This window comes from Podarcis filfolensis (genome assembly GCF_964270895.1).
Source record: "Podarcis filfolensis genome assembly, chromosome: 7".
NCBI classification, from domain to species: Eukaryota; Metazoa; Chordata; class Lepidosauria; order Squamata; family Lacertidae; genus Podarcis; species Podarcis filfolensis.
The window spans coordinates 80,028,183-80,040,888 of record NC_139603.1 but is presented as its reverse complement, the minus strand read 5'-3'; the positions used below and the strand labels follow the sequence as shown (position 1 = coordinate 80,040,888).

The following is a 12,706-nucleotide window of genomic DNA, read 5'->3' as shown; positions in this document are numbered from 1 at the left end:
CAGGCAGAACGATGGGGGTGGAGACGCTCCTTCAGATATACTGACCCCAGTATATCTGGTACCCCAGCCATGTTAGATCCAAAAACAGTCATTCTTTTTTGTTTGTGCTGCAGCAGACTAACATGACTATTCTTCTAGCCTGATCTTTTCTCTTTTCCCCTTCCCCTTCCTAGGGATCAGCCATGGCTCTGTCGTCGCGGGCGTCATTGGTGCTAAGAAACCCCAGTACGATATCTGGGGCAAAACAGTCAACTTAGCAAGCCGAATGGACAGCACTGGCATTAGCGGCCGAATGCAGGTGCCCGAGGAAACGTATCTCATCCTCAAAGACCGGGGGTTTGCCTTCGACTACCGGGGGGAGATCTATGTCAAGGGCATCAGCGAACAAGAAGGGAAGATCAAGACCTATTTTCTTCTGGGAAGAGTACAGCCAAACCCTTTGATCTTGCAACCAAGAAAACTGACGGGGCAGTATTCCTTGGCGGCTGTCGTGTTGGGGCTGGTGCAGTCCCTCAACAGGCAGAAACAGAAGCAGATCTTGAACGAGAACAACAATTCCGGGATCATCAAAGGACACTACAACCGGAGGACTTTGCTCACTTCCGGAGGATCGGAATCCGTGGCCCAAGCGGAGGGGGCCGACAAGACTGAACTGCCATAAGCCTGCATTTTTTCTTCGTCGTCCTCTTCATTTTTTAATTTCTTTTTCTATATGAAAAAAATAAATATATAAATAAAAATATGGTTTAATTTTTTTTAAGATCGGGGCTGCTTTGTTTGCTTATTTTTAGACACAGGCATGCACAGAGACGCACACAAACTTTCCTGAAATATACTCTGAAGTGAAGGCCCAAGACAGGTGTTGATCATCATGTGAGCTGCGCACAGGTGGTCTGAAGCGAGCTACCACCATTCCTGTGGAGCCTCCGTTTATTGAGACAAATATGCAAGCCAGGCAAATACACTTTGGGCTGTGACCTTTACACATCTTCCGTCCCGAGATCGTGGGGTGGTACAAAGCTATTTTGGCACCTGTTCCACAGCGTCATTTTCCCCTTGCACAATGTATGACGAATGGAGACAAATAGTCTCAGGGACAAAAGGTTACAGACAGGACACTGCTGACTGCTGAGAAAGGTCAGACACAGGGGACGATGTTCCGACAGCCGTGGCTTGTCTGAGGGTGCGTTTTCCCTGCACCCCAGGGTCACGCGTGCAGGCAGACTGTGGCTGCCTGCTGGTGGAAAGTGTGCTCCCTCCGGACCCCACTGTCCACTCGGTGATATCCCTACAATACTCGGAGTCAAGAGTGGATTTCATGCTCTTTATTCAGCTCATAGTGTTCAGGAGGAATGGAAGTTCCCCCAGAATGTCTGCTTTATATACATTATTTACACAGTGGGCCCCACGTGATTGGCTAATTCCGGGATTCTCCTGTAGGCCAATCAGGTCGCGGATTCACTTCCACCTGGAGCTGGATTGGGTGGCTCCTGTGGACCAATCAGACTGCTGCATTCTGGATCCTATTTTTCTAGGACCAATCAGGCTGCTGCATTCTGAATCCTATTCCACTCAGTACATAACACTTCCACTCTCTTTCAGCGTGTTGTTCTCATGCAAAGATGAAGCAGCTGAAACCAGCTATAAGGTGGCAATGTTCTACCTTGCACTGTTGGAGACAGGGTGCCTCTGAAGGCCAGTTGCCGGGAAACACAGGTGAGGAGAGCACTCTTGTGGTCAAGTCCTTCTCTGAGGTTTCCCTATAGACATCTGGTCAGCCGCTGTGAGAACAGGATGCTGAACTAGATAAGTGACTGGTCTGATCCAGTGGGACTCTTTTTATGTTCTTGGGCTGCTTATCAAGAAAGGCAAGTTGGTAGGAGGTAAGCCGACAGGAACAGGTCAGCAATAAATCACACTGAGGGAAGTTAGCTCTTTATTAGAGAAATATAATCGGCTCAAGTGCCAAGCCCAATGAACACAGCAACTCTCCTCAGTAGGTCTTGCCCCTATGTTGTGGAGACTGAAGGTCCCCACCTTCTCACAACTGCCTAAATCTCCTTCTCCCCCAGGTCCTTTCGAAGCAAGCTGAGACTACACCAGCCTTTGCTCTTCCTTCTTCATGCCTCTCTTGGTTCTGGGAGACCTGAGAGGAGAGCTTGTCACGTCAGGAGGGGAAGGCACCTTGGATTGAGCTTGACTCCTCTCTGCCTCTTGGCCTCCCTTCTCTCCTGCTTCTGCTTCTGCCACAGATTCTCCCTGTTCACTAAACCCTGTCACTGCTTCAGCTTCCTCCCAGGCTTCTTTCTCCCTCTGACCACTCATCATCATCCCACCACCAATCCCTGGGCTCTGAGCCTTCTTCCCTTGGGGACTCCCCAGCTGGTATCTCCCACCGCTCTTCTGCATCCAGCCAGTCCATGGCATCAGCACCATGCAAATGCACCAGCAGAGTTCCTTTGCCCTTTGCTGACCTCCCCACCACTTTGTCCTTAATTCTCCACCTAAGCATCTGTGACTCCACTGCGAGGAGGTCAAGGAAGTGCTGTCAGCCTGCCCTGCCAGCCACTATTGCAGCTTCTTGTATTCCACAACTCCTAAGTGGGGTTTAGGGATGCAGGTGGCACTGTGGTCTAAATCACTGAGCCTCTTGGGCTTGCCGATCAGAAGGTCGGCGGTTTGAATCCCCGCAATGGGGTGAGCTCCCGTTGCTTTGTCCCAGCTCCTGCCAACCTAGCAGTTTGAAAGCACACCAGTGCTATTAGATAAATAGGTACCATCATCATCATCCTTTTTTATTTGTATGCCGCCTTTCCACAGTTAAAACAATGCTCAAGGCGGCTTATAATATGAAAAGATTTACATGATGACAAACATAGCAAAGTAGTCAAAAATAAGTAAAACACATTAAAAGCTACATTACCAAACTAAACAATTTCCACATAAAAAAGATACAAAAAGTTAATATCAGTTAATATCAGTAACAACAGGAAAAACTCCCAACAAAACTTCCCCCCAAATACTCCAGTCCTTGCTGGGCAGTAGCCGCAGCCACAGGTACCGCTGTTGCGGGAAGGTAAACCATGTTTCCGTGCACTCTGGTTTCCGTCGCGGTGTCTGGTTGCACCAGAAGCAGTTTAGTCATGCTGGCCACATGACCCAGAAAGCTGTCTGCGAACAAACGCTGGCTCCCTCGGCCTGAAAGCAAGATGAGCACCACAACCCCAGAGTCACCTTTGACTGGACTTAACCGTCCAGGGGTCCTTTACCCATTTTTTACCTTTTTTAAAAAAGGTAAAGGACCCCTAACAGTTAAGTCCAGTCGCAAATGACTCTGGGGTTGCAGCACTCATCTTGCTTTACTAGCCGAGGGAGCCGCCGTTCGTCCGCAGACAGTTTTTCCGGGTCATGTGGCCAGCATGACTAAGCCACTTAGGCAAAACCAGAGCAGCGCACGGAAACACCATTTACCCTCCCACTGGAGCGGTACCTATTTATCTACTTGCACTTTGACGTGCTTTCGAACTGCTAGGTTGGCAGGAGCTGGGACTGAACAACGGGAGCTCATGCCATTGTGGAGATTCAAACCACCGACCTTCTGATCGGCAAGCCCAAGGCTCAGTGGTTTACACCAGAGCACCACCTACGTCCCTATTTTTTACCTTACATTTATCCAAATCCATGGTGTGGAACAGCCCACTCTGAATCCGCACGGCGGGAGCTTGCCTTGAGAATGCTCCTCACGCTTGCTCCTCCTGACCTAGCAGCTCTCATTCTGCTGGAGGTAGCCGGGGCTGCCTAATAAATATGCTAATGTTGACGGGTTGGCAGGCTTGCCGATTTACAGCGTATCGCGCCTTTGAAGAACTTCTAAGCAGATCTGCCTTCAGCTTAAAGGAGAGGAGATTCAGCCCCACTTCACCTTGAGAGAGAAAGCGCTGGAGGGGGAATATTGCTGAAATCTTTTTTTAAAAAGGAGACGTTCTCCTTGGGGAAAGGAGAGAGGCAAGTGAAAATTGTTTCATAGGATGATTTCACAGGGAGAAAATTTCTTCATGATTATACAGAACTGTCTTAAATCGGTCCAGCTAGCTAGCTCAGATCTGGTTGAGTCTCAGGTCATTTATTCTTATCTTATTTATTAAAATTTTATACCACCCTTCATCTGAAGATCGTAGGGCAGTTCACAACATAGAAAAAAAAATGAGAAGACAAAATATACAATGAAACAGAAACAAAGCAATAACCCCTCTCCCACAAACGCACTGAAAAGGCCAAAGATCTGGTTTTCACCTGGTGCCTAAGGATGCAAAATAAGGATGCTAAGCAAGCCTCTTTTGAGGAGTTGGAGATGGTGTTTATAAGCGGTCCACATTTCACTAGCATACAATAATGTTGGTAGTACAGTGGCACCTTGGGTTACAAACGCTTCAGGTTACAGACTCCGCTAACCCAGAAATAGTACCTCGGGTTAAGAACTTTGCTTCAGGATGAGAACAGAAATCGTGCTCTGGCGGCATGGTGGCAGCAGGAGGCCCCATTAGCTAAAGTGCTGCTTCAGGTTAAGAACAGTTTCAGGTTAAGAACTGACCTCCAGAACGAATTAAGTACTTAACCCGAGGTACCACTGTACAATATATGCATATTCAGTTCTACATAGAATGGAAGTTGGCACAGGGCTACACACACACACACACACACACACAGAGGGGACACGGGTGTGCTGTAGTCTAAACCGCAGAGCCTAGGGCTTGCCAATCAGAAGATTGGTGGTTTGAATCCCCATGATGGGGTGAGTTCCCGTTGCTCAGTCCCAGCTTCTGCCCACCTAGCAGTTTGAAAGCACGTCAAGTGCAAGTAGATAAATAGGTACCGCTCTGGCCGGAAGGTAAACGGCGTTTCTGTGTGCTGCTCTGGTTCACCATAAGCGGCTTAGTCATGCTGGCCACATGACCCGGAAGCTGTACGCCGGCTCCCTCGGCCTATAGAGCGAGATGAGCGCCGCAACCCCAGAGTCGTCCACTACTGGACCTAATGGTCAGGGGTACCTCTACCTTTACACACACACACATAGTTCCAATGCTTTTGGTTTGACACAAATTGAGAGCCGCACTCTGGAATTTGAGAGAGATTTATTTTTAGATGTCGGGCGAGCTGTTCTGAAATAACTGCATCATGCAACAGCAGCACAGAAGTCAAAATGCCTTTCCTGTGCTTTAGATGAAGACTAATTAGGAGGAAAAGGGAATTTATTTCCCTTCGGGGGGCCTCATCTCCCCCTCCAAATTTCTGATCCGCATTGGCTGCCTGCTTCAGTCTCAAGACAGATTCTGCCTTTTCTAACTCCTAATATTTCCCTTGGCTTAGCAGCAGCCGCCAAACAATGGAGGCGGGATATTTTATTGATGGATGAAACAGGGCGAAGCAGCCGAAAAGCCTCCACTACTTTGAATTATTAATAGGTTATCATCTCAACACACAACATAAATCACATTTGTTTTGCCTTGCCTTCCTCAAGAAGGAAGGAAGTGAAATTCCAACAGAGGTGGTGCTGTCAGTCTCCATGGCCACTTAATTGCCTTAATTACAGTAATCCTGTAACAGCTAAACCTAAGATGCCCTCAGAACATAAGGATGCATTTGCTGGGTCTGGAGATGCATACCCTCCAACATTTCTCAGTGAAAATAGGGAATCCTAGTAATTTACTCCTAGTAAATTAGCAAAAATGTTTAAAACATGCTTTAATGAATGCTGGAAAAGTAAGGGAAAAGAAGGCACCTATTATCATATGTGGTGGAATTGTAAGGTAGTAAAAGGATTTTGGGAAATGATATATGATGAGTTGAAAAAAATGTTTTAAACAACCTTTGTTAAAAAGCCTGAAGCCTTACTTTTAGGAATTCTAGTTGCCGAAATCCCAAAGGAGCAGAAAAGACTATTTATGTATGTGACCACAGCTGCATGGATGTTACTGGCCCAGAGATGGAAAGAAGATGGCGTTCCTACCAGAGAGGAATGGCAGATGAAGTTAAAGGACTATGCTGAAATGGCTAAAATGACCAGAAGAGTAAAAAATCAAGAAGACCAAAATTTTAATAAGGAATGGGGGAAATTTATAACTTATCTTAAGACCATTGTAAACAGTTAAAATCGTTAGCAGGATTGGAATATCACTTGTAGTTTAAGGTTGAATTCTGGACATAATGGAAGACGTAAAGGATTTGGAGTATGGAGGAAATAATTAATAATAGGACCCATATAGAGGAGGATGGAAGTCCAGGAGATTCCTTGGAATCTTGTTTTTATTATTTATGTTTGATATATCTCTGTTAAATCTGTAATTTGAAAAACTAAATAAATAAATTTGTAAAACAGCAGCAGCAGCAGCAACAACAACAGCAGCAACAACAGAAAATAGGGACGTCCTATTCCAGCAGCAGAAGCATTTTATTATTCATACCCCACCCATCTGACTGGGTTGCCCCAGCCCCTCTGGGTGGCTTCCAACATATACAAAAACCTAATGAAACATTGAATGTTAAAAGAAACAAAAAACACTTCCCTATACAAGGCTGCCTTCAGATGTCTTCTAAAGGTTGTGTACTGTACTTGCTTATCTCTTTGGCTTGGGGGACGGGGTCACATAACTCCACGCCTTCCAACATTTCTCTGATGAAAATTGGGACATCCTGAGGAAAAGTGGGACATCCCGGGCTCATATCAGAAACCGAGATGGATTCTGTAAATCCAGGACTGTCCCTGGAAAACAGGGACATTTGGAGAGTCTGGAGATGCCTTCAAGCCCGGAAGACAGACCAGGATCAGGCCAGCGCATGGGAGACCAGTGCTCAATCACACTGGGTTACCATGAGTACCATGTTGTGGGGATAAAATGGGGAGGGGGAGAACTATGTATGCCACCTGGCAGGAGTGCCAACTTGGCCCCACAACCATGAGTGCCCAGGGCCGTGGGTGCCATGCAGTGTATTCTGACACTCATAGTTTTGGGTGCCTGGCCCCTGCATGGGGAATTTTGTGGCTGCTAGGGCACCCAGGGCCCCAGGGAGTTGGCACCAATGCCACCTGGAGCTCCTTGGAGGAAAAGTGAGATGTGGTAAATAAAGGAAGGAAGTCAATATCAAGTGAGGGTTCATGGGTGTGTGAATTGTCCATCCTAGATCAGTGGCGTCTTATCCATAGAGGCTAGTGAAACAGGGAGCCAGGGTGCCAAGTTCTAGAGGGTGCCAGGGAAGAGGTGGTGGCTGGAAGCAGTGCTCACCACCCTCGCCTGCCTCAGCCACGCCACGCCGAAGCAGTGCCACACCCGGAGCCTCCGTCTGTCGTGGCCACTGTGGCACAAAGCATCCAGCTGAGCTGGGAGGCCCTGCCTCCAGCCTCCGCCTCTTCCCCACCAGAGGAGCCGCCCTCCAGCCACTGCCCGCCTCCTCCGCCCCGCCGGCAGTGCCGTCCTCCCTAAAGAAACTCTGGGAAATGGGGGGCGAATATGCTTAAGATGGCCCTGTCCTAGATAACACACCGCAGGTGGAATATCTAACCCCTGAGGCAGGGGTTTTCAGTGCCGTTCATCCGAATGCCAGTCATTACATGAGCAACGATCAAACCAAATGGTATATAAGTGCATGTGCGAACCAGCAATCAGTGTATGAATCTTAAAGAAAGAGTTCCCTGGTCCAAATTTCAATTGACTCTCTTTCCCGTTGGCTAGGCAATTGCAGTCTTTGGTAAGAATAACGCAGGACTGTCTGACAGTGCTGATTTAGGTACGCAGGTGAGGTGTTCTGAATGCTTAAAATGCACTATATAATTGCAATTTGTTATTGATGATGTTATGAGATTGGTGGGGGGCAGACCCCCACAATAATCTCTACATTCAGCAAAGGGATAGAATTTGAGCAAACACATAAACTCGTGAATTTAGTGAGGGTTGGAAACTGGAGACCAGCTAGCTTCCTCTTGAGGCCAGCCTGGCAAAGGCTCGCTGGCAATGGCCTGGTTGTTTGATAAGGGTAAGCCTTTGGCCAAGTGTAAGACCCTCTGCCCAGTAGCTTTTGGGATAGGACTACCGTTGGCCTGGTGTATGCAACAGGGCGGCAGGGGGGAGATGCTTTTGCAATGGGTTTGAGAAACAGAGGTTACCAGGGTGACTGGGGGGGGGGGAAGGCTGCAAGCAGAAGGGGAAGAGTTGTTTTCTGCAAAGGCTGCTGGGAAGGAGGAGGAGAAAGGGGGCAGAACTTCATGCAGGATTTGATGGGCAGCTGCAGTGCTGGCTGGCAGAAGCATGCTGTTACAGAGAAACATAGAGATGCCACTTAGGATGCCTCTGAATCCAATACTGTGCTGCTGGGAAGGAAGAGCCCCTCTTCAGATGTAAATGCTGTGAATTCTGACTCCATAAAACCGCAGTATAAATATGTGTGAATAAACCATATTTATTAAAGACACTGCAGTCTCCGCAGTGCCTCACTTCAAAAAAACACAAACCCTGGTCAAGGGCCAAGATCCCTAGGATCTTGCTATCACATGGCAGAAATTGAGGTGGCTTGTAACACTATTATTATTAAGCAGGTAAATTAGAATAATAGAATCATAGATCCCAAAGGGTCATCTATTCCAACCCTCTGCATTGCAGGACTCTCAGCTAAAGCATCCATGACAGATGACTATCCAACCTTTGCTTAAAAACCTCCAAGGAAGGAGAGTGTTTGACTGTCTAGCAGCTCTTACTATTGGCAAAACCTACTGGTGTTTCGCAACTTTCCGACTAGTTGCAGGACCTTAGCCAGACCTAGCAGAGTACACGCAGAATCCACGGAATCAATTGGCAACTTGGCTGCAGACAGGATAGACGAAGCAGGAACCAGGAACTGGTAGTTAGGTGTTTATTATAGACAGTGGACTATTTACAGGAACAGAACACGGATCTTTTGCTAGCTCTCTCTCTCACAACTCTTACACTGACAGACTGAACTCTGAACTCACGAACTTCTGAACTAACAGTTAGTAGGCCAATTATCACTCCTTTGAGAGAGCTTGACCAATCAGGGAGCGGTCTCCATGTCTCTGTTATCACCAGGCAGACTTACTCCTTCAGATTGCCTTCTGGTTGTCCGCCAAACCTTAATTGACTCTGTGTGAGTAGCTGCACGTACACAGTTTCCCAACATCATAGATCCCAAAGGGTCATCTATTCCAACTCTCTGCATTTCAGGACTCTCAGCTAAAACATCCATGACAGCTGACTATCCAACCTTTGCTTAAAAACCTCCAAGGAAGGAGAGTGTTTGACTGTCTAGCAGCTATTACTGTCAGAAAGTTTTTCCTGGTGTTTAGCCGGAATCTCGTTTCTTATAACTTGGTTTAAGTCCTCCTTTCCAGAGCAGGAGAAAACAAGCTTGCTCCATCTTCCATGTGGCAGCCACTGAGATCTTTAAAGGTGGCTATCATATCTCCTCTCAGTCTCCTCTCAAATGAGAAGTGTTTATTGCTTTGCAGAACCAAAACCTCACTCCTAAGAGATTTACCAGAAAAGTAAAATAGAAAAATACATAATGACATACCCATATAATTATCGTCAGCATTGCTGACTCTGCAAGACAGGGCTTCCAAAAAACATTCAGAGCACAGCTCTCACCGAATTCAGTAATTTCAAGTTCCCGAAAGTTAACTTTCCCCCTTAGCAACAGAGCTGTGAAATGTTTGCACAGGGAACCAGAAATTCAAACACCAAGCACTTTTCACATTCGGAAGCCAGAGCTTCAGAGTGACAGCCATAATAACTTTTGCATCAACAAGTGAGCCCCAGCGGCTGCTTCTGGCCTCTCATCTTTCACCATCAAACAGTCAAAATGTAGAGTCCTCTTTTCCTGCTGCCAAACTAACGCATCTCTCTCCCCATTCTCTCACCTTCACTGCCAGCTGACAGGTTGCGTTTAGGAGAGAGGGGACTTCACATCCCCCGAATCCTTTGACATCACCTGTCCCTCTGAAGACCATGTATTTTTAGAATGCAAAACAGTTTGCTGGTTCTTCTTTTGTATCTCCAGTACATATTCCCTGTATGGAGAAATGTTGGAGGGTATGGAGTTATCCGACCCGCAAGCCGTCTTGTACAGGGAGGTTTGTTTAATGTTTCATTGTTTTTATATACGTTGGAAGCTGCCCAGAGTGGCTGAGGCAACACAATAAGTTGTGTGGGGCATAAATAGTAAAATTATCATTATGGAATGGGACATCCCTATTTTCATCGGAGAAATGTTGGAGGGTATGATAGTTTGACCAAGCTGCGGGGGGGCAGTGGAAGACAGGAGTACCTGGCGTGCTCTGGTCCATGGGGTCATGAAGAGTCGGACACAACTAAACAACAACAACATGATAGTATACTGCTGGGCATGGACTCTTTCAGACTGCAGGCTTACCCAGTGCTTTTTTCGGGGGGGGGGCGCAGGGGTAAGCATTACCCTAAACATTTTGTGAATCTAAGTTTGGCCTCATTGAGGGGCAGTATTTCAATATGAGCAGGAAAATGAGAGTACCATAGCTGTCAAACTTCCCTTTTTTGTGGGAAATTCCCTTATTCCAGTGCCATTTTCTACTGCTTCCCGCTGCTATCCTGGATTGGTAGATATCCCGTAGACTGTCCCCGGGACAGGTGAGGCTGCTGATCCCTTATTTTCGAGGCTGCTGATCCCTTATTTTCAAATCTGAAAGTTGACCGCTATGGAGAGTACCCCTAAACCTTTTTTTCGGGGGGGGGAGCACTGGGTTTACCTATTTTCATGCATGCATGCTGCTTTGTTTGGGTAATATGCACTTAATTATTTCCACCTGTCAGTTGTGTGGTAAAGAGAGTTTCCTGTCTTCAAGAGTCTATTTTCCTCCCAGATTCCCAGAAGATGAAAAAGAGCCCCCACAGTTTCAAGGCTATTTATCTATGTTGTGTCACCGTTATATAGATCTGATTGATTCCTTCATTATCTCACAAGCCTTGAATAACTGAGAGCGGCACTTAGTGCCTGTTTGCCTAGACAACAGAACTCCCACTTCACCATTAAAGGCCTACTTGTCAAAGCCTTTGTAGAAGGAGAACTGCAGCAACACTTCACTATAAGTGTGTTGCAACAGTTTATGCATTTGTTTCCTTCTTTTCCCTTTTCTGCCTACTTGACTTGCTCAAGGAACACTTAAATTGTGTGGGGTTCTTCCCCCCCCCCTACTTTGGTGTACAGCTGATGGGAAATTATCAATTGTTCAGGGCTTTGTGTTCTCACTAAGGCTACAAGCCCTGATTAGTCAAAGGCTTACTAGCAGTACATGTGAAAAGGAATCTAGTAGTCTTGGTGGGCCACAAGAGTAACATGAGCCAACGGTGTGGTGCAGCAGCAAAAAAAGCTAAAGCTATTCTCGGCTGCATCAACAGAAGTCCAGATCAAGAAAAGTAATAGTCCTACTCTATTCTGCCTTGGTCAGACCACACCTGGAGTCCTGTGTCCAATTCTGGGCACCACGATTTAAGAAGGATGTTGACAAGTTGGAACATGTGCAGAGGAGGGCAACCAAGATGATCATAGCCATCTCATAATATTAATAATAATAATACCTTTATTGTCATTGTACAACCTGTGTACAATGAAATTAAACAAGCCTCCCTCCCCCCTGCACCCAAACACTCAATCTCTTATCAAACAACACACCACCTTGCAAGTCAATTTCGCTATGCTATTTTCCAATCTCTTATCAAACAACACACCACCTTGCAAGTCAATTTCGCTATGCTATTTCCATTCAACAGCCTAACAGCCCATGGATAGAAGCTATTTTTTAGCCTTTTGGTACGGCTGATTATACTTCTATATTTCCTGCCCGAGGTTAGAATATTAAAGAGGTAATGGCCGGGGTGTGAGTCATCCCTGAGAATTTATCTTGTTCTCCTAAGGCAATGATCCCTTGCGATGTCATCGAGCGGACTCAAGGGACAGCCCATGACATCATGTGCTGTATTCACCACCCTCTGTAGAGACTTTCTGTCCGTGGCTGTCAAGCCAGCATACCACACTGTGATACAATATGAAAGGACACTTTCTATTGTGGACCGGTAAAAGGAGTTCATCTCCTAATATCTCAAGGACTGTCACATGAAAGATGGAGCAAGCTTGTTTTCTCCTACTCCAGAGGGTAGAACTCAAACCAGTGGCTTCAAGTTAGAAGAAAGTAAATTCTGACTAAACATCAGGAAGAACTTTCTGAGCTGTTTGACAGTGGAACGGGCTCCCTCAGGAGACTGTGGACCAGTGGAATGCGGTGAAATTTTTCATAGGGGAAAAGTTAGGGCTATACAGTGGTACCTCAGGTTACAGGCGCTTCAGGTTAAATACGCTTCAGGTTACAGACTCCGTTAACCCAGAAATAGTACCTCAGGTTAAGAACTTTGCTTCAGGATGAGAACAGAAATCATGCTCCGGCGGCGCGGCAGCAGCAGGAGGCCCCATTAGCTTCAGGTTAAGAACAGTTTCAGGTTAAGAACTGACCTCTGGAACAAATTACGTACTTAACCCGAGGTACCACTGTATGTAGTTTTGGGGACCCCAAGAGTCATCTAGTCCAAACACCTGCAAGGCAAGAAACTAAAAACCTTCAATGAAGTAGAACAATGGCAAGAAAAATTGATGAACTATGCAGAGTTGGCAA

General features: G+C 46.5%; 1 protein-coding gene across 2 annotated transcripts in view; it reads left to right on the top strand.

Moving 5' to 3' along the window:
* ADCY8 (adenylate cyclase 8) overlaps positions 1 to 760 on the top strand; it is a 135,806-nt gene extending 135,046 nt beyond the window's left edge. For both annotated transcript variants that reach the window (XM_083621868.1, XM_083621867.1), the window contains one exon: positions 174 to 760. In XM_083621868.1, the coding sequence (XP_083477994.1) occupies positions 174 to 661 (488 nt within the window). In that variant the 3' untranslated portion in view covers positions 662 to 760. The remainder of the gene's footprint in view (positions 1 to 173) is intronic.
* The last annotated feature ends 11,946 nt before the right edge of the window (positions 761 to 12,706 follow it).